Source organism: Alosa pseudoharengus, unplaced genomic scaffold (genome assembly GCF_046254945.1).
Source record: "Alosa pseudoharengus isolate Yale_2024_CS ecotype anadromous, Long Island Sound unplaced genomic scaffold, YU_APseudo_1.1 YU_APseudo_1.1_scf_14, whole genome shotgun sequence".
Taxonomy (NCBI): Eukaryota; Metazoa; Chordata; class Actinopteri; order Clupeiformes; family Clupeidae; genus Alosa; species Alosa pseudoharengus.
Genome location: NW_027468609.1, coordinates 7,332,242 through 7,354,741, shown reverse-complemented (window position 1 = coordinate 7,354,741; position 22,500 = coordinate 7,332,242). Strand labels below are relative to the sequence as shown.

General features: G+C 43.0%; 1 protein-coding gene across 3 annotated transcripts in view; it reads right to left on the bottom strand.

Annotated features, from left to right (window-relative positions):
- ntng2b (netrin g2b) overlaps positions 1 to 22,500 on the bottom strand; it is a 36,469-nt gene that overhangs the window by 4,493 nt on the left and 9,476 nt on the right. For all 3 annotated transcript variants that reach the window (XM_076283658.1, XM_076283657.1, XM_076283659.1), the window contains 2 exons: positions 9,998 to 10,170; positions 9,384 to 9,413 (listed from right to left, as the gene is read on the bottom strand). In XM_076283658.1, the coding sequence (XP_076139773.1) occupies positions 9,384 to 9,413; positions 9,998 to 10,170 (203 nt within the window). The remainder of the gene's footprint in view (positions 1 to 9,383; positions 9,414 to 9,997; positions 10,171 to 22,500) is intronic.

Below are 22,500 nucleotides of genomic sequence, written 5' to 3'. Positions count from 1 at the left end.
ATGTGCACTTGAATCCAGAGCCAAATATTTCCATTTCTCTTTGACGTGCACACACGTTTGTTTGATTTTGCTTATGCTTGCACACTGTGTTCTAACCAACTGGTGTGTGTGTCAACACAAACAGACTATAAAATGAAAAACATATGAGGTCACAATAACATCAAAATACAACCAACTTATTTTACACAAAGCTGCCTGTACCTCCAGGTTCTGGTTTAATCTCCTCCTGCTTCCCAACATCCTCAGCTGCTGACGTTTGAGAATCCAGAGATGCTATGAAATCCGGAGTTCACAAAAAGGGTAAAGTAAAATGCACTCTGCATATCCAAGCACCCCACCGCTGACAGCACACAACTTCTTGCACCAATGCTTGCTGGTGCATTGTGGGTAGTCAATCCATGCCATCCTTCTTGGATAGGCCTCAGCAAATCACCCCAATTTGCAAGACATTCTCTGCATTTCCCTTCTCCTCATTTCATTGTTATCAGTGATGTCATTTCCTATCTTTTATGCTGTGTAAATTTCTGCCGAACCTGACAGCTACTTTATGCTTCGTGTCAGCAGATAATTCCCTTGTGACTTTGCAAGATGTGACAGCTGTGATACATTTATCAGGAAATGTTACCCTGGATGTCAGTCAAAGGGGACTGAAAAAGGTCTGCATCTGCATGACACAAATCTATCTATCACAAACCACAGCAGCAGTTTGACTGCAATGAGAGCCGGGACAAGGACAACGAGGTGTACTCTGTAGGTTGAGTGACAGTATTATATGAAATTGACAGCAGCCATGGACTCACTGACGAGAGAAACCCAATCTCTCCCAGTGGGTACTTAAACAGACACTCCTGAATAGTGGTGTCAAGTGCCTGGATTGTGGCCAATATTGTATGAGACTGCGTCATTGTTCCACCTCCTCCAACAGCTGAGTCTTGCAAATGCTGAGGTAAGTCGCACCGTCGAGCCAGCCTGTAAGGGCTGCCAGAGCTTGGGTCACACACATCCCCCCCCTGTCGAGTTGTTGACTTTGAGACTGGCCCTCTGCAAAGAGCTCTGAACTAATCGAGCAGTGCGCCAAACCCTGGAGCACAAGCCTACAGAGCCTTATGGCATGGGCTACGCTTCCTAATTCCTGTTAACCAGCAACTAGCACACAGCAGCTAATCACACACACATCACATCTGCAATTGATTATCTGCAACAGCAAGCACACGCAATGACACTAATATGTTTGGTCTTTGTGGCCAGCTGGCATTACCCTAAATCTAAACCACAGCAGATTGGTAGACAGGAAGAAGTGTTCTATATTGGCTTCATATTAAGGACAGAGAATTAGGACATTAAGCAGTATCCAGCATCCCCAATGCACTGTGATATACCCTTAACACTACCCACAATGCATTCCTCATTGCTAACACATTTCACAGGCTAACATACAAATATTCTGATATTAACATCATGCGTATTGACAAATTAGACTACATCCTTCCTACATGCTATTTATGGCACATGTTCTATATAGCAACACATTGAAAGCCATTTACTCGCTCTAAGTCTGTTCTAGGTGATGCAACCAGAGGCCATTCAGTTCCATACAGAGAGCAGGCTATATCTTCATAAGCATCTAACTACTACAGTTTCACTCCAGGTCTTTACTACAGCTATGGTTCAGTGGCTAAATCCTATCTAGACTCTGACCTTACCTGGCGCCTCTGTTACCATGGGCTCTGGGGCCTCTGGGATGGCTGGGGTTGTTACCATGGGCTCTGGGGTATCTGGGATGGCTGGGGTTGTTACCATGGGCTCTGGGGCATCTGGTATGGCTGGGGTTGTTGTGTCAATGGAAGGAGCCTCGCTAGGGGCAGCTGTGGTAGTTGCCACGGTAGCAGCGGGTGTGGTTGCGGGTGGAGGTGGAGGTGGTGTTGGGGGCGGGGGCTGAGTTGTGGGAGGGGCTGTGTCGACTATTGCAGTGGGTTCAGGGGGCGGGGCTGGGGGCGGGGCTGGTGGGGGGTCTGTGGGGGGTGGTTCTGTGGAAGGGGCCACTGGAGATGGTGGGGGGCTCTCTGATGCATCTTCAGGGGAATAATGGCAGTGAAAGTTTTACTGGTTAGGGTGGAAGGTCATGTCCTTTACATCACCATCCTATACCAACTTTATACATACACACAAAGCCATACCCGTCACCATAACATAATGTCGAAATGAAGAGGGACTCGGAGGGAGTTTGTAGCAGTCTCTGAACTATGACATTAGTGATAGTAAAATCCCTGAGATCCGGAGATGCCCAATCTCTGCTGCACAGTGTGTGCACCCCATTCAGTTAATCAAGTCCCTGAGTAATATGAAAACCAAAGCCACATGTGCTGTAAAACAAATAGGACAGGAGAGTATATCTCCAAGAATACGAGGACCACTGTTAGACCTAAGACAACAAGCACAGATAAAACAACCAAGACTTCAAAACGTCTCCGGTCTCTATGACTAGTCCACTATGTGGAGTCTATGACTGGGCTAATTAGCCTAGAGCAGCTCTTAGGAGCCCACCTGTGGGGGTGGGAGTGGTGTCAGTGACTGGAGATGGATCAGGCTCAGCTACCGTGCTCAAATCAGAGTCTGGGTGGAGAGAGGAAAGAAATGCTTTACACTTACAGAGACAGACACAGACACAGACACACACACACACACACACACACACACACACACACACAGACACACACACACACACACACACACACACACACACACACACACACACACACACACACACACACACACTCACACACACACACACACGAATAGTAACGCTGACGATGCAAGTGATCTTAGGTGATTATCTACTCTTAAGGACACACCTGGAAGGGTCGTGGGGAGGTCAGTTGCTTGGGACCGGTCAGGCTGAGCTGTAGAGCTCACAGCAGAGTCTGAGCAGAGAGGAGGAGGTGAATGTTTTTACAGACTAAAGCAGTCACACACACACACACAAATAAGTAAATGTGTGTACACCTGAATCTGGTGTACAGACTATGCCTCTCCAATGTGAAGTGTTTCATTATAGTGATGTGTATGCCAGTGCTTAAGCCTCAGAAAAGCGCCGTTGTCTTAAGGACACACCTGGGAGGGTAGTGGGGAGGTCAGTTGCTTGGGACCGGTCAGGCTGAGCTGTAGAGCTCACAGCAGAGTCTGATCAGAGAGGAGGAGGTGAACGTTTTTTAAAACTGATGCACACAACATACACACACAAACACACACACACACACACACACACATACACACACACACACACACACACACACACACACACACACAAACACACACACACACAAACACACACACACACACACACACACACACACACACATGTCGGGATGCTGATGTGGTCTTAGGGACACACCTGTGATGGTAGCGGGGGGGTCAGTTTCTTGGGTCAGTTCAGGCTGAGCTGTAGAGCTCACAGCAGAGTCTGAGCAGAGGATAATAACAACTATTTACACACACAGACACAAACACAAATTAACACAAGCACACATGTGTGCACCCAAGGACAGTGCACAGACTACTGTACACCACCCCTATGTTATTTATCTTCATGATAACGTGTGTCTGTGCTCAGGTCTTAAGGACACACCTGTGATGGTAGCAGGCTGGTCAGACACTTGGGTCAGTTCAGGCTGAGCCGCGGTGCTCACAGCAGATTCTGAGCAGAGGGTAATAACAATTATTTACACACTTAAGACACAAACACAAATGATCACAAGCACACCACCCCTATGCTATTTATCTTCATGATAACGTGTGTCTGTGCTCAGGACTATGAATGGTGGTATTGTCTTAAGGACAGACCTGTGATCATAGCGGGTGGGTCAGTTTGTGGGGTCAGTTCAGGCTAAGCTGTAGAGCTCACAGCAGAGTCTGAGCAGAGGGTAATAACAACTATTTACACACTTCAGACACAAATGATCACAAGCACATACTATATGTGTACACTAGAGGACAGTGCACAGACTATATCTTTTCTATTTTATGCCTTTTCATTATAATGTGTGTGTATGTGTCAGTACTCAATCCTGCTGTTGTCTTAGGGACACACCTGTGATGGTAGCGGGGGGGTCAGTTTCTTGGGTCAGTTCAGGCTGCGCTGTAGAGCTCACAGCAGAGTCTGAGCAGAGGGTAATAACAACTATTTACACACACAGACACAAACACAAATTAACACAAGCACACATGTGTGCACCCAAGGACAGTGCACAGACTCCTGTATGTGTGTATATCACTTCAGTGCATCTTCATTATAATGAGTTTCTGTGCTCAGGGCTCTGAATGGTGATGCTGTCTTAGGGACACACCTGTGACGCTAGCGGGGGGGTCAGTTTCTGGGGACAGTTCAGGCTGCACAGTGGATCCCACAGCAGAGTCTGAGCAGAGAGGAGGAGGTAATGTTCACACACACACACACACACACACACACACACACACACACACACACACACACACACACACACACACACACACACATACACACACACACACACACACACACACACACAAAAGGATACAAGCCCCTGTGTGTAACATTGTATACACTGAAAGATGACGCACAGACTACACCACCCCTGTATTGTTTGATGTTGGTGTATGTTTGTGCTCAAGCCCCAGGGTGGTGATGTCGTAAGGACACACCTGTGATGGTAGCAGGCTGGTCAGACACTTGGGTCAGTTCAGGCTGAGCCCTGGTGCTCACAGCAGAGTCTGAGCAGAGGGTAATAACAACTATTTACACACTATTCAAACACAAATGATCACAAGCACATACTGTATGTGTACACTTGAGGACAGTGCACAGACTATATCTTTTCTATTTTATGCCTTTTCATTATAATGTGTGTGCATGTGCCAGTACTCAATCCTGCTGTTGTCTTAGGGACACACCTGTGATGGTAGCGGGGGGGTCAGTTTCTTGGGTCAGTTCAGGCTGCGCTGTAGAGCTCACAGCAGAGTCTGAGCAGAGAGGAAGAATGAACGCTCAATCACACACACACACACACACACTCTCAGGTGTGTGTAGGCTACTACACATGCTCATGTACAGCAGCAGAGGGAAGCACAGTGACACCTGGAGGTGGCGAACGTACTGTAAAGAACTCAATTTTGATACAGCCCTTTATCATGTTTGCTGTGTAGTAGCATCTGAAAGCCAGGTGATCTGTGACATGGACACACCTGTGATGGTGGCGGGTGGGTCAGTTTCTTGGGACAGATCAGGCTGAGCTGTAGAGCTCACAGCAGTGTCTGAGCAATGAGGAGAAATGTAAAGCTCAATCACACAAACACACACACACACACACAGTGTGTGTGCACTTGAATGTGGTGAACATACTATGATTGAACAGTTACTGTAATTCAACAGTTATTGTAATTCCATTTCTATGCATTCCTTCATCAGTGGAAGTGATGAAAGAATGCTGTCTTAAGGACACACCTGGGAGGGTAGTGGGGAGGTCAGTTGCTTGGGACCGGTCAGGCTGAGCTGTAGAGCTCACAGCAGAGTCTGAGCAGAGAGGAGGAGGTGAAAGCTTTTGCACACTCCAGCACACACAGATAAACACACACAGATGCACAAATGGACACATGTGTGTGTAGAACAATGTTAGGGCCAGAAGATGGTGTATAGAGCAATATATAGCAAGTTTCAAGTTGTTTCATCAGAACTGTTGTGTACAGTACATACATATGTGTGTGTGTGTGTGTGTAGGAGTGTTTCAAGACTAAGGTTAGCGATCTGGTCTTAGGGACACACCTGTCCAGGCAGCAGGAAGGTCAGTCGCTTGGGACAGATCAGGCTGAGCTGTGGAGCTCACAGCAGAGTCTGAGCACAGGGTAGGACACACACACACACACACTTACACAGAGACATACAGACATAAAATGACAAAACTACACAGACACTTCGACCCTCACAAACACGATTCAGAAATGCCAATAAACACAAACGCAGTGCATATTTGACATTCAGGATCAAACACACTGATATCATCTTATAAATCATGTTGAGGCACACACAGTGTGTGTGCGTCAGGCATGGATTAGTGGGTCAGTCCTGCGCTGGTCAGTTGGACAGATGGTTGTGGGGGTAGGGACAGAAAATCCCACTCCAGCCCTCAAATCACCTCACACAACCACACACACACACACAGAAGCGCACACACATACACAACCACACACACACACACACAACCACACACACACACAGAAGCGCACACACATACAGGCACTGGGCAGTGCTTGCGTAATCATGTGTCCAAAGTAGAACTTAGCAATGGGTATTTAATTGCAACATACACACACACACATACACACACACACACACACACTGATACTCGCACAGACACACTGATACTCACACACACACACAGTGATAGAAAAATATTTGAGAGAGGGAGTAATGTAAGGGGCGGGGGCACCATGAGGTTTCCTGAGTTAACGGTCATGACCTTAAACTACAGCGATTGGATGATACAACGTATCCCTGAGCACTAGACTACGGCATCTCAGGAGGATGCAAAGAACATGATTTGAAGTTTGGCTTTGGTGAACCATACTGTATGTCTCTCTCTCTCTCTCTTTCTCTCTCTCTGTCTGTCTCTCACACACACACACACACACACACACTAATGAAGATATTACCTGCTCTGTGATTACTTCATGTACACGTGTTAAAGAGGCCAGCCTGGAGGAAGGCTCTCAAAGGCTTTCCTATGCTGATGAAACTCAGTCATAGCTGAAAATACTTTCTGAGGATTTAGAGTTGATTTATTTATTTGTTTGATTGTTTACATAACCCACACCAATTGGCATACACATATACAGAGATAGATGATGGTGTGTCTGATTATTTATCTGCAACAGCTGTTTCTGACATCATCATCAGCATCGTCATCATCATCATCATCATCATCTCTTTATATACTCTAACATATTTTGTAATATTTTGTTAGTTTTATATTTGTAATAGTTTGTTTATTTGCTTTGAGTTTTGAGAGCAGTCCATTGTTGTACAAGAAATATAAGATGCTAACTGACTGCCGTTGGTCAAGACTGGTCTGCTCTTGTGAGGGGTATTTAGTTTCACTGTGTGCGTTCCAATTGACAAAATCCTCTCATCAAAATATTTAGCCATCACAATCACCATCTGCCAAACAAGTTTAGATGTTATTTCAGTTGTGCTGGAGCTCAGTTTAAAGAGCTGAGATATCCACATTTTACATTTTCTTTGTATAACTTTAATTTATTCTATTATTTTCATGGGTGTTCCCATGCTGCCTTGCGCGCGATTTGATTCACGCTGCTAAGGCAGCCTGGAGACCATGGAGCAAATTTTCGTCTGAGATAGGGGACCAATCACAGAACAAGGGGGAAAGCAAGACGATGATGAGCTATGCACAGACGCATTTGATAGACATCCGTGGCACCCAATAAACGGATCTGGGCATTTTTTTCAAATACGAGAAAATGAACGTTTGGTTTCCAGACCACGTCTCATTGAGAAGTGGTGGCGCTAGCCAGGCTAGCAAAATGCTCAACTTTGGTCGATTACCCTGTGATAAAAAGAGGAATCTTTTGGGGATGGCACTGACTTAAACTGTATGTGTTTACTTCCTTCCTGAGATTACTGGAGCAGATTATCTACAGAGTTCAGATTTCATCTGGGTGAATTATGAGTTGACCCCAGTCTGAGGTTAGTTTGCAAGGTAATGGGATAATGGGCTATTTGCAAAAGTCCCAAATGGCTCCTGAGGTGACACCTCTTCTTATTAGCTCGCTAAACTTTCTGGACAGCTGTTCATGTAAAACATGCTCAATGCCATTGAAACACATGACTGGAATGTAACAGTATCTTACAGAAATAAGGTAAAACAAACGCCATTTGACGCAAGCAGTGCCTTCATTCATTAAATCCTGATGTGGATATTTTGTGAAGGGGCCAGTTGTTTGATAAGAAATGTTGAAAACATGTTCCCTTATTAGTGGCAGACTTTGGGTTTTGTCTCTGACTGTCAGCTTCACTGGTGAAGAGTGAATGAGGTCCCATGGCGAAAATCTTTGAAGTCTTTCACCCAAATTACACAAGATTGGAGTTAGTTTCTTTCTCCCCCCCTCTCTCTTTCTTTCTCTCTCTCTTTCTATTTCAGCTAATATTGAGGCAGACAAAAATAAACTCTGCTATGTATATTGGCGTCTTTACACATACAAATTTCTCTCTCTTCCAAACACACAGACAAGCACCCAAATGCACACAGCCACACCTGCACACACACACCTGTTGTAGGCTGTTGAGTGGTGGTCACAAGCAGTATAGTGCTTGAGGCCGTGGTTGTCATAGGGACAGTAGTGGTAGTTGTAGCTATTGTGGTAGTAGTGGTTGTTGTTGTTGTAGCCAGAGTAGTGGCTTTAGAAGATGTGGTTTCTATGGCTACAGAATCCGATGACACTCTCTTCGCTGAGAAAAGAAACCACATGAGTGAGAAAGTCCTCTCTGATTCTGAACACCAAAATGCACCCCAAAAACATCCAAAGCTACACAACTACTACTACTACTCTACATCTAAAACAACTAATGTCACATGAGCTAGACATCACTACCAATCGATGTCATCATATTTCAAGATAATCTATTAACCATTAAGTTAACAGTGAAATCTATACCAAACACAGAATCCAACAGACAAATACTGTAAAAGCAGAGCTTGGAATGGTAGACACTCTCACACAAATATACAATGATAGGGCTTAGGGCACCTCTACAGAGAGAATCCCTAATCTAATTCCGCTTCTATTCCCGAACTCCTTTGGGAACACACGCACTCATCCAGACATAAACTCACTCACGCGCACACACACACACACACACACACACACACACACACACACACACACACACACACACACACACACACACACACACACACATACACACACACGCACACTCATTCACTGTCTCTCTCTCTTACAGTGAGAGGTACACACACACACACACACACACACACACACACACACAGCACATCTCCCCACTCCAGAAGAGCCATGCACTCTATTAGAGACTCTTTTTCTTGTGCTTCCATTCACAGATTCTACTTCACCCCCCCCCCCCCCCTCTCTCAGAACTGTGGAGAGATTTCTGGCGTTGCTTTTCTGGTGATGATGAAAGACATGGGACAAGTAGCCTATTAAAAATAAAGGGGGGAAATACTGAAGCAACAAAGAAGAGATGAAGAGAAGTGTGGAGGCAGCAGCAGGACAGAGGAAGAGAGAGAAAGAGAGGAAGAGAGAGGGAAAGAGGAGAAAAGAGGAGAGTAACTCCCTTTGCTTTTGATTCCTGCACTACTTACTGGAACCAGCCGACATGCCAGCCTGAGCACCTGAGGGAGAAAGAGAGAGAGAGAGAGAGAGAGAGAGAGAGAGATTCTGCAGTTAATGATTAGATGCATCAGAGTTGAAGTGTGTGTGTGTGTGTGTGTGTGTGTGTGTGTGTGTCACTGCAGTTACACAGCATCTCATACTTTTTGTTGTCATACTTCTTCTCTGGTATGCATGTGAGACTAAACCAAGGTTGGTGTTGTATTTGCCTGCTCTAAGGATTCCCCTAGCGTAACTCTCTCTCTCTCTCTCCTTCTCTCTCCTCTCTCTCTCTCTCTTCTTCCCCCACTCTTTTCTTCTTTCTTGTGTTGAGGCACACTGACTCGTTCATATATCTCTCTCATTCCTCTCCACTACACCCTCATCTTTCTGTTTGTGCTAGAACATCTGCCTTTTGTGCCAGTGGGGTTGACCAGGTGTGTGTTTGTGTGTAGGCGTGTGTGTGTGTGTGTGTGTGTGTAGGCGTGTGTGTGTGTGTGTGTGTGTGTGTGTGTGTGTGTGTGTGTGTGTGTGTGTATGTGTGTGTGTGTGTACACTCCTGCATACATGTGTGTATGTGTGTGTGTGTGTGTGTGTGTGCACCCACATGTGTTTGGCGTGCCATTGGGAGTGGGGAGGTAGGAGCCTGGCTTCCAGCTCTTGGCTTTGAATCCCCTCTTGCAGCGCGAGCAGTCCTGCCCGGTGGTGTTGTGCTCACACACACACTGCAGGTTACCGTCCGTAAACACACACTGCGACGCGTGCAGGTTACACTTACACCTGAGGAAGAAACACACACAGTTCTTACACGCACAGTCATACAAACATACACACACAACTACAAAAGATACACACAATTACTTTTTAAGTCATAAAAGATACACACAATTACTTTCAGTCATAGAAGATACACACAATTACTTTCAGTCATAGAAGATACACACAATTACTTTCAGTCATAAAAGATACACACAATTACTTTCAGTTTTTGCTGCCACACCAACATGCCCTTCCTTCTTCTTCCCTCCTACTTCCTTCTGCTTCTTCTACCATTATCTCCTTCAACTACACTTTGACGAGTACTTACACTTCTGCACGCTCACCCTTGTAGTAGTATTTATTGTACTGTAATAGTATTCAATGCCAAAGGCCTCCTTAGCTATGTAGCTTGAATCTTATTCGTCATTTTGTAAGCTCTTTGGATAAAAGCGTCTGCCGACTGATCAAATGTAAACGTTGATTACTTGCATAGTAAAAATGAATGCTAGATCAAAGCTTCAAAACCTAAAATGATTGCAACCATAAATGAAACACAATAAACATTTTCTGCTTTGGACTTCATTTGCAATTCTGCAACACGCTTATTGCAAAGCACTGTAAAAAGGATATCTCCTGACCTCTTAATTAAAATTAAGGTAGTAAAGTCTGCAGTGTTTTGTGTAAAGCACGTTGTTGATTTGAAAGAGTAATTCAGATGGTGCATCTGTACATTATTTTGTTGCAAAAATGATTACGCACACACACACACACACACACACACACACACACACACACACACACACACACACACACACACACACTCCCATACACACACACACTGGCACACAAACATTTGAGTGAGTGACTGACATGCTGTATGTACAGATTACACCTCTAGAAGGAGTTGCGTGGCAGCATATACCATTCTTCCGGTCCAGTGCATTGGCAGTCATGTTTTTCTTGCTTGAGTGGAACTCCATCTTGCATTAAATATTCACCCCCCATCTCTCTCTCTCTCTCTCTCTCTCTCTCTCTCTCTCTCTCTCTCTCTCTCTCTGTCTTGCACTCTTTAACTCCTTTTCTCTGTCCATTACCTCACCTCATCTCATCATACAAACACACATGACCTTCCAGCACACCGGCTAAACTGCTCATGCTTTGAACATGCTGCTTAAGGCAGTGGGAAGCTATCTCGCCTTCCTCACAAAAGACACAAACTAAGAATACTGTGTGCTGAGTCTCATCATAAACTATTGTTTAAATGATCTATCTATACGGTAATCAAAAAGAAAACCCAGTCAAAAACTGAAAAAAGTGGCCAAAATTAGTGCAACCACAATTCAATTGAATGGTTTGTATAGGGTTAGATTTTTGATTTGATTCTTGCATTGAGACATACTACATTATTATTTATAGTGAGGAATTTGAGGAGAACAGAAAACCTATCAGACCGAAACCTTTCTGTGTTGCACAGGGCTATGTGTAATGGAGGCAAACTGAGCTAGCATGCTAGTTGCGCATGTAAATCCTCACACCCCTAACCTTAAGAACGCTTCTAACCGCTGAGTTGGAAGCCTGGGCTTTTAGCTCAGTGGTTATAGCGTTCGACTCCCATGCCGGTGTGTGTCGAGGTGGCGGGTTCGAGGGCCGTGAGCGGCGGACGAATTACGACCTCTGTTACATATGTATATCTTTATGTGGTAAAATGAAATAATCTCCAGTTCAAATATTTACGTCAAACTATATTGCTCATCATAGTAAACCGATTCAAATGCATACAGCAACAGCAGTCAGATGACTGCCAATTCTCGTCCCTGTCACACACTATTCACCCAAGTATAAGTATAAGTATATATGAAGAGTTCAGATGCAAAACCCTCTAAATCCGTCTGACCACATTTCTTTTAAATGAGTATTTAAAATCCAGTTCCTATAGGTTTTTGCATAGAAATCGATATTTCAGACCAGGAAGAGAGTGTTATTTGGTGGGTTTTGAAGTTAAATTATTTGATTAACGTATACTATGTGAGGAGAGCATTCACTCACCATCTTTATCTCATTTTTGACGTAGGTGGCATTTAGAGGCTTTTGCATCTGAACCCTTCATATACTCTTTTGATTCCGTGAGGGAAATTTGGTCTCTGCATTTATCCCAATCCATGAATTAGTGAAACACACTCAGCACACAGTGAACACACAGTGAAGTGAAGCACACACTAATCCCGGCGCAGTGAGCTGCCTGCAACAACAGCGGCACTCGGGGAGCAGTGAGGGGTTAGGTGCCTTGCTCAAGGGCACTTCAGCTGTGCCTACTGGTCGGGGTTCAAACCGGCAACCCTCCGGTAACAGGTCCGAAGCGCTAACCAGTAAAGTGAAACCACATCTTCAACCACATCTTCCAACAGCCTCTGATTACAATACCCTCTCTTCCCCTACTAGGGGATGATGTCAATCTTTTCCCTTTCTTGGCATAGGGTGAAACATTAGCCAACAGGAAGAGCTGGAGAGGATGTCTAAGGAAGGGCCTCACGTGCTTTGTAGTAAAACATTAAATGTTTCCAGGAGCAATATCTGGTGTGTTGACTCATCCTTTTTTATAGAGCTTTCAGGGGATGACAGAGGGTCAGAGACCCATATCACTTAGATTTGGATTTGCTTCTCATTATCAAGTGTAATTGGCCTCAAAATGTTTTACTTCACTTCACCTGTAATGCGTATACTCACTACTCACTGTTCTGAGATTAAGGATTAAGGAGATTGGTGTCTGTACTCATTAATAGTGTGTGTGTGTGTGTGTGTGTGTGTGTGTGTGTGTGTGTGTGTGTGTGTGTGTGTGTGTGTGTGTGTGTGTGTGTGTGTGTGCGCGTGTGTGTGCCTGTGGTTCACGTCAGGCTGGTTTGGCACGCGAGTGTGTTTTAATGGCCTCCTCTGGTTCTCTAATGGTTCTTGTGAGCCAGGAGCCTGCTGTGTGTGGTGTGGTGGAGGCGCAGGGGGGTTCGGAGGACGTTCGGGGCAGTAGAACTTCAAACATCTGGCACTTTTGACGAGCAGCGGCTCACAGAGGCGAAGAGCAGGTCAAACGGGTCACATCTCATCCGTCAGCCCAATCAATCACCACTTCACCACTCCTCCTCTGACACAGAGGTTGTACATCATATACACACTCAAGAGAAGAAAAAGCTCAAGGACTAAACATATATGAGGTATAACACACACACACACACACACACACACACACACACACACACACACACCCTTATACTGTACAGTATGTATCTCAAACACTCTACACTGTCTTTACTGACCTACAGTAGCTCCCAACAATTATGTCAAGCGGATGTGTGTCTGAGAATCCCAAGTCTTCCTCCCCAGCTCAGAGTGTTATTTAAGCTCTCTTCAGAGGAGCCTGCTGGCCTGCTTCCTCCCTACCTGGGCCGCAGCCAATCACAACTGCACTCCTTCAAGCACCAACTATGGATCGAGGTGGCATAATCAAACAACAACCAAAGCTGTGGCTTGTTGTCTGTTGCCAAAAAAAAGAAAAACCCAGAAAAGGAAGAGAGGAACAAAAAAAAAGAGGAAGGATTAAAGAAGTAGAAGAAAGGAGTTAGAGCCTCTCTCCTGTTCAGCAGCCCAGACACATGTGTCCCACAGGATCACTGCTGCAGTAAAACCTGACCAAGCAGAAAAAAGTAATTGCCACCATTTTGCACGGAGCTGGCTCTTCTTTTTGTTGCGGCATCTTTTGGCAATTTGTCATGTTGTCAGGGATTAATGTCAACATCGTCTGTGGCATTTTGTGCTAAAGTTGTTGGTTCGCCCCTGGCACCGTGTGCTCTTTGGCAATTAGCAGGGCCTGAAGCGCGAGCATGGCTATGATGAACGCCCCAGTGGAGAGCAAGCATAATCTGACAACTAAGAGGGTATCATCTGTGGAGATCCTGACGGGAGCACAGATTGTGGGTTGTGGGTTCAAACCCCCTGCCCCATGACTGCCTTCTCATCTCTGCTGAATCTGAGAGTGAAGACGTGTGATATCTCTCAAAGTAGTTCTACATGGCTCACGTGTGTATTACAGCATTCAGCATCCCAAATGAGAGTATCAACCAGTCTTTCCTGAGAAGTATTGCCCACTCTCAAAGAGAAAATGCTATGAACACGCCAGGGAAACAGAATAACTTGCCTTTACAAAACAACCCCCCCCCCCCCAACCCCACCCTTCCTGGAAGTTTCTTGCACAAAATTCTTCATTTTCAGGGAAAAGCCCACCCTGACTACTTTATTTTATTTGTGGGCTTAAGGGGAGTAGTAGTCCTGACAGCATAAAGAGATGGAGGGAGAGTTAAAAAAAGGGAATGAAACAAAGAGAATAAAGAAATGCTGATGCGCACCTTTCTTCCCCACAGAGAAGAAATAAACAGATTATCCGATCAGCTGCCTCGGCAGGCCCATACCACTGTGCTGACAGCTGCCTCTACCCCCTCACTCTCTCTCTCCCTCCCTCCCTCCCTTCCTCTCTCTCTCTCTCTCTTTCTCACATCCCCTATGCCCACCCTCCCCTTTTCCACTCATCACTCGCTTTGTCTCCCTCTCTCCCGCTGTACGTTCTCATATACACCTCTCTCACACTCTCATCAATCTCTCCTTCCTCCTACCCTGTCACTCCATCTTAGGCCTGAGTGTTCTGCCCCACATACTCTCACCCATCCTCCTCCTCCTGCTTCATCATCCACTGTCTCATTCACTTCTCTCTCTCTCTCTCTCTTGCTCTCTCTCTCTCTCCTATAAGGGTTTGCAGCCTCCACCCAGGCAGCCTCAGGGGCATAGTTTTGTGAGAGGGTTTCCATGAGGAGTGGGACATGTTCAAATTGGACACAGTCTAAAGTTTAAGGTAGTATCAAACACATAATATTATGTTAACAGGCTAAAACTGACTTTGAGCATTGGCATGAGACCAAAAAACCCTGCAATACCACAATCTAGAGTCAAATTAAAGCTAATGACCATACTGTATAATTTCTCTATGCAAATTTCAAGAACACAATGCATACTTCCAATGCATTTCCAAGGCAAATCAACCAAAACTTAAAAAAAAATAAGCCTTGCAAGAACGGTGATTCTGAATAAAGGCAGTTGTTATTTATGCAGAGAAATATGCAGATGTGTGCATGTAAACTGCAAGAGTTTGTATTGTGCTAGTTTGGCACTATGTGCATGTTCTTCAGATGCAGCTCCACAAAGAAGCCCATTCAATTTTTTCACATAGCTCATATGCACTACACATACATACTCACTACACAAACTAACATACACCACAACCTGGTTTTATCCTTGTCTGTCAATTGTCCACTTATTTTTGGTGTGCAAATTCCATGTTCATCTAAGGCACACTAAGAGAGCCAAATTACCACTGCCCACCCTCAAACCCCGCAGCATTTTAACTAGCTACTAATTGTTACAACACTGGTTAATGTGAGGATTGGGAAAAAGCATTAAAATGCTCTTTTGGCATACCCTGTCCGCCGTATTCACAAAGAATTTTAAGGCTAAAAGTAGCTCCTAAGTGGCGAATTTAGGAGCAACTCCTAAAAATAATGGGCGTGTCACTCCTAACTTTAGACCTAAAAGTAGCACCTAAGTCTGGGACAGCTTAAAAGAAGTCGGGAGGACTCCTAACTCACTAAGACCTATTCACAAACAGCTTTTTGTGGCATTTCACGTTGCGATGTTTTGAAATGTGTATGCGCAACAGGAGCTTCCTATCGCGAGGGAACAATTTTGCATTGTAGGCATAAAAGGGATGCTACACCAACAACAACCAAAACTACTCATTGTCAACATGTAAAATGTTCTCCTCTTTGCAAACGTAGGCATATGGTGACAGATTAATTTAATAATGTTGCAAAGATAGCCTAGCCTACTGCATCAATCCGTAGGCCTATGTTTTATTAGGCTACTAGGCTATTTGTTTGGCCTTACTCTTTATTCATTTAGGCTAGGCCTTTTTATTCAGTTATTCATCATCTTCCGTCCTTCGCACTACTTGTGTAGCGCACGCATTCTCAGACCTGTCACCTGTCACTCATCATCGTAAGGGAGGTGTTTGGAATCATTCCAGGTGGTCACTTCAGTCAAGCTCGTGCATGAGTAATGACGTCATCCATAGCAAGGAAGACTCACTCTTAGTTTAGGAGTTGTCATTTTTCCTTACTAAGAGTAGGTCTGAAAGGCTTTGTGAATAACTTTTAAGAGAAAACTCCTAGCTAAAATCTTTTAGTGCGATTTAGGAGTACTCCTAGTGGTAAGATAAAAGGCTTTGTGAATACGGCCCCTGAACATTTTTCTCTCTGTCTGTGTGTGTGTGTGTGTGTGTGTGTGTGCGTGTGTGAATAGATGAGATACAGTATTGTTAATCTCTGAATCACCTCCTCCTGATGTATCACCACAGTAAACACATCCATCATCTTTCTCATCCACCGCCACCACCAGTCTGCCCCCCCCCCGCCCCCCCCCCCCCTCTCTCTCTGGGGGAGACAGTATGTGTATTTATCACATACTGCCTCTCAAGGGATGTCTGCCTTCAAACTTGGGGGAGTTTAGACGGGACTTTTTGGTATTCTGGGCACTGTGATGTTCTGGTCTGAAATGTTCCATGCGGTGACACAGGAGGACAGTTACAGTTTTTTTCAACTGCTTACACACTAAATCTTTGCTTGTCACACAATTTTCTAAACATGTCCTTCAAACATCATAACCCGACACCAAATCTGCAAAACCATACACTAATTCTCAGTGTTTGACTCAGTTTTCAATTGACTAAAACACATTTTGCAAAACACCACACACAATTTTCTACCTAACACACAAAAATCTAACAGGAAGTAACTTGATTTCGTTCTTCAAACACAACCCATCAAAATGCCACACTAAATCACCAGTGCTTCACTCTTTCTCTTCACATGTGCAAACACTCTTTACTTTACTGAACACCATCCAATCATTGCCTTATAGGTCTATGAATAGATATACTCTCTATATAGGTATAGACCCTTTCAATCTGCTCCTAGAGGATTTCCGGTTGAAATATTCAGAACCAATGCAGATACTTTGAAAATAGAGAAAATACAGTAATCGGACTTTAGCTTACAGTAATGTTCTACAAAAAGTTGACTTTATGTCAAATTTGACTTTTTACTCTTTACTCTTTACTCTACTTTTTTGTTTGTCCCCATGTTACAGTACCATTAGCTCAATACATTTTTCTGTGCCTCCAGAAATGCCTTAGGAACGCTTACTGTAGAATTGTTTGTTTCTGCAGTTGAAAGGGTCTATAGGCCTATGAATACATACTGTACACGACCCCCCCCCCCCCCCCCCCCCCCACACACACACACACACACACTTGTCTTTAGAAAAAAACAAAATCAGTGTTTTCAAAACTCCATTTACATCTGGTGGTCACTGTATTCTTCTTTGCTTTTTTTCTTGTTTGCTGTAAAATACTGTATTCACAACAGCAAATTATTTGGGAAAAATCACTATTTTTGGTTTCAATATTGCTTGCATTTTTACTGTGTATTTCAACTTTTCTTTGTTGATACCGTAACTTTCACTCTTGTATGGAAATACATATAGAAAGCCTAAGACAGAAGAGCTTTAGGTTTTGCGCAACAGTGTGTACATGATGTATCCAAAATGTCATATTATGACAAAAGTGTTTGTAATGTGAGGCGAATGTTTGCTTTAAACATGTGTTTTTGACATTTTGAATGTTGTGTGTCATTTTGCTGGAGATTTGGGGCATTTTGCATTTTGTGTGAGCAGTTGTGGGTTTTGTGTGTGGAGTTTTGAAAAATAGACACAGAGTTTTGAAAACGTGTGTAAACAATTGTAAAAAACTGTAAGCTGTATGCCCTCAGTCTTTCATGGCCTACTGGTTGAATAATTAGCTTCATGCTAACTCATGATTATGATAAACATCAGTTCATGATGCATTTTAGAGTCTTAGTTAAAGGAAACTAAGGGCAACTAATGGCATACACAAGTAAAACTTTATTTGCTTTCACTCGGTATAGAGAAAATGGTTGAATTGATGAGAAAGGGCCATTAAATGGTTGTTCGAGAGCATTGGTGTTTCAAAGATGCACTCCAGCTATTGATTATTGATTAACCCCTAAAAACTCATTAGTTCTTAAAAGATACATATTCATGTTTTCTTCATGAAAAAATCCCTTCCTGGCCAGGAAACGACTAAGTATTAGGGGTGAACAATTTAAGGAAAATATCTAATTGAAATTTTTCTGACAGATATTGCGAATGCGATTTGATTTTAAAAAGTCAAGCTTCAGTTTAATATTAATTTTAGGATTACAGTAATTCCTTGACTCTGAAATAGTCGTTTGCTTACTCTTGTCTTATTGGGCAAGACCAGCATTACTTCTGCTATAGCTTTCTTTTGCAGTGCATTCACCATACTGCTGCTTCTGGTGCTTTTTCCAAGTTGCTACATGTTAGGTGTGTTGCCTCAGGAGGTAGAAACTGCTTGACAATAGATTTGGCATAGTACTTTTGTTTGCTTGTTTATACATCACTTCTGGTAAGCCCAAAATACTCTCAAATAATCATATAGTCGGAAGCTGTATGATTAACAGCCTTTGCAATTTGCTGATTGCATTAGTTGATATTGCGATTTCGATTAAAAATCGATTAATCTTTGAGCCCTACCAAGTACTCCCTCTGCCTTCTCTGTAAAGGTGTTTTTGCAACAGAGTGCCTGATGTTATATTTAGGGCCCGAGCACCGACGGTGCAGGGCCTGGACGGCCTTGCGCACCGAGGTGTGAAGCCCTATTGTTTTTGTGAGGATTATTCTTCCTCACTATTTTTGGGACCTTACTTTGCCTTTTCTGAAGTGGTTCCCATGGTCAAAAAACTCATGAAATTTGGTACACACGCCCAACAGGAAGTGAAGTATTTGGAATTTTGTGTGCATTAACACATGCACGTTGCAATATGCTGAAATGGCAATATGATGAATGAAACATCTCGCCACATAAACAGGAAATGTGTCATAAATTCACCATTCATTGATTGACAGGGCTCAACATCAGTTGTCCAACAGTTTGTTGATTAATGATTATGATCATACCTATATGTACAAAATGGCGCATATATACCCCCTCTACCTTGTCTCTACCCCCCACACCCAACCCTTCCATTGGATGCTTTGTTGTGGATTTTGTTTAAGCCTTTCTCTCTCTCTCTCTCTCTCTCTCTCTCTCTCTCTCTCTCTCTCTCTCTCTCTCACACACACACACACACACACACATGCACACATGGAATGTTAATAAAACACTAGGGCCTTTCTAGATCCTTTCAGCACAGAATAATTTCTTGGAATATACCAGAATACTTCCCTTGAATCCAACACATCTGCATCCAAGAAAAGTTCCATTCATCTTGTACATTTACTTGGGATGAGTCATCACTGCATCTGGCAGGGAAGTGGCCATGACTCAATCTAAGTCCCAAAGGGAAATTAAGGGCCACATAACACAACACCAATGTCCCACAAGCGCTGCTCTTTAAGACAATTTAACTAGTCCAAAAATACAGTCTTTTCTGATTAAAGATTGTGTACAAACAAATGTGTGAATGGTGGATGGAATGGAGGGTTTTATTCCCCAATGACATTATTTTATCAGAAAAGGACTTACAGAAATACACTTTTCTTTGAGCATATAAGGATACATGGGATATTGTTCTTTTTTATAAATGAAAATGCCTCACAGATCTCTGGATATGCAATAATTGGTGGTCCAAGATTTATTTGTTATTTAATTATTTTTCGGGGACGATTCCCAGGACACCTGAAACCCTGGCACACATGAACATGTGCCTCCTTGTAGCCTCACTAGGTTGATAAGGAATATAAGCTTTTGCTCCCTGGGGGGTCATGCCCCTTCATGCGTACCAGTGGGAGTAACATCACAATGTATTTAATCAATAGAGGGGGGTATATTTCAGTACTTGGTACTTGGTTGCTTTCGAGAGGTATAAATATCGAAAAGAATGCAGGTGCTGGCAAGGGAAAATTTGCTTTCGAGAGGTACCCTCCAGTGAGGAATGATCAACATTTGTATAACAGTTAGACTGCACTACATTTTTACAGAAATCATATCATGCACAAAAAACTGCTTTGTGCCATATAATGTCCAATATCAACTGAGCAATACCAGCCAGAGCATGACATCAAAGCCACAATTTACAACAAGTAATTCATGACATTAGACCTTCAGAGGTTTTGAAAGTGGCATTGGTGTTGGATGAATCCCATGGGTCTAATCATTTACTGTAACATTTGTGTCTATAGGTGGTTAAAAACGCTCTTAGATTGATGACTTAAAAAACTTTAACTTGAGAAGAACATGAGACCCCCGGATCAAGGGAGAGCAGAGGATGGCTGTATGTGTGGGAATTAAACTACTGAGTGTGAAAAAGAGAGATCAATTCTCTCTCTCTCTCTCTCTCTCATCTGATGACAGTGTGATCGATTCTTGCTGGGCTCTTATTGAGGGACAAAAGCTGGAGCAGTTTCACCTGAGTCAGCAGCCATTCACAGCCACACAAACACACACACACACACACACACACACACACACACACACACACACACACACACACACACACACGATTTGAGGGGCCGTCTAGGCCTTAATTCATACTTGGTCTTACACACACTATCATAATCTTGCACATACACCACTATACTCATGCACACTCACTATTATAGTCATTTTACATGTATGAGAGGGTATAGTAGTGTATGTGAGAGAGAGTTTAGTAGTGTATGTGAGAGAGTATACTAGTGTATGCAAGAGAGTATAGTAGTGTATGCGAGAGAGTTTAGTAGTGTATGCTAGTGGTTTTATATTGTAAATATGTGTATGCTAAACTAGTGGTTTTATATTGTAAATATGTGTATGCTAAACTAGTGGTTTTATATTGTAAATATGTGTAAATATGTGTATGCTAAACACCTGTGCGTTTCTTCACACTCTCTCCTCTCCCCATGGCATGACTATCAGTGTAGGGTGTTACTGTGGCAATCATCCTTCATCTATATGTACGATATGTGGCAATCATCCTTCATCTATATGTACGAGGAAAAGGCTCTGGCTCTCTGAAAATATACTGCATAATCATTCATATTTTTTAAACTTAGCTGTTTACAGTACTTTTTTCATGAAATCTGATTACTTCCAAACTGAATCTTTTTACAGTTTTTTTCAACTGCTTACACACTAAATCTTTGCTTGTCACACAATTTTCTAAACATGTCCTCCAAACATCATAACCCGACACCAAATCTGCAAAACCATACACTAATTCTCAGTGTTTGACTCAGTTTTCAATTGACTAAAACACATTTTGCAAAACACCACACACAATTTTCTACCTAACACACAAAAATCTAACAGGAAGTAACTTGATTTCGTTCTTCAAACACAACCCATCAAAATGCCACACTAAATCACCAGTGCTTAACTCTTTGTCTTCACATGTGCAAACACTCTTTACTTTACTGAACACCATCCAATCATTGCCTTAGTATAGGTTTATGGATAGATATACTCTCTATATAGGTATAGACCCTTTCAATCTACTCCTAGAGGATTTCCGGTTGAAATATTCAGAACCAATGCAGATACTTTGAAAATAGAGAAAATACAGTAATCGGACTTTAGCTTACAGTAATGTTCAACAAAAAGTTGACTTTATGTAAAATTTGTCTTTTTACTCTATTTTTGTTTGTCCCCATGTTACAGTACCATTAGCTCATTTTTCTGTGCCTCCAGAAATGCCTTAGGAACGCTTACTGTAGAATTGTTTGTTTCTGCAGTTGAAAGGGTCTATAGGCCTATGAATACATACTGTACACGACCCCCCCCCCCCCCCCCCCCCCCCCCCCCCCCCCACACACACTTGTCTTTAGAAAAAAACAAAATCAGTGTTTTCAAAACTCCATGTACATCTGGTGGTCACTGTATCCTTCTTTGCTTTTTTTCTTGTTTGCTGTAAAATACTGTATTCACAACAGCAAATTATTTGGGAAAAATCACTATTTTTGGTTTCAATATTGCTTGCATTTTTACTGTGTATTTCAACTTCTCTTTGTTGATACCGTAACTTTCATTCTTGTATGGAAATACATATAGAAAGCCTAAGACAGAAGAGCTTTAGGTTTTGAGCAACAGTGTGTACATGATGTATCCAAAATGTCATATTATGGCAAAAGTGTTTGTAATGTGAGGTGAATGTTTGCTTTACAGTTTTTTACAATTGTTTACAC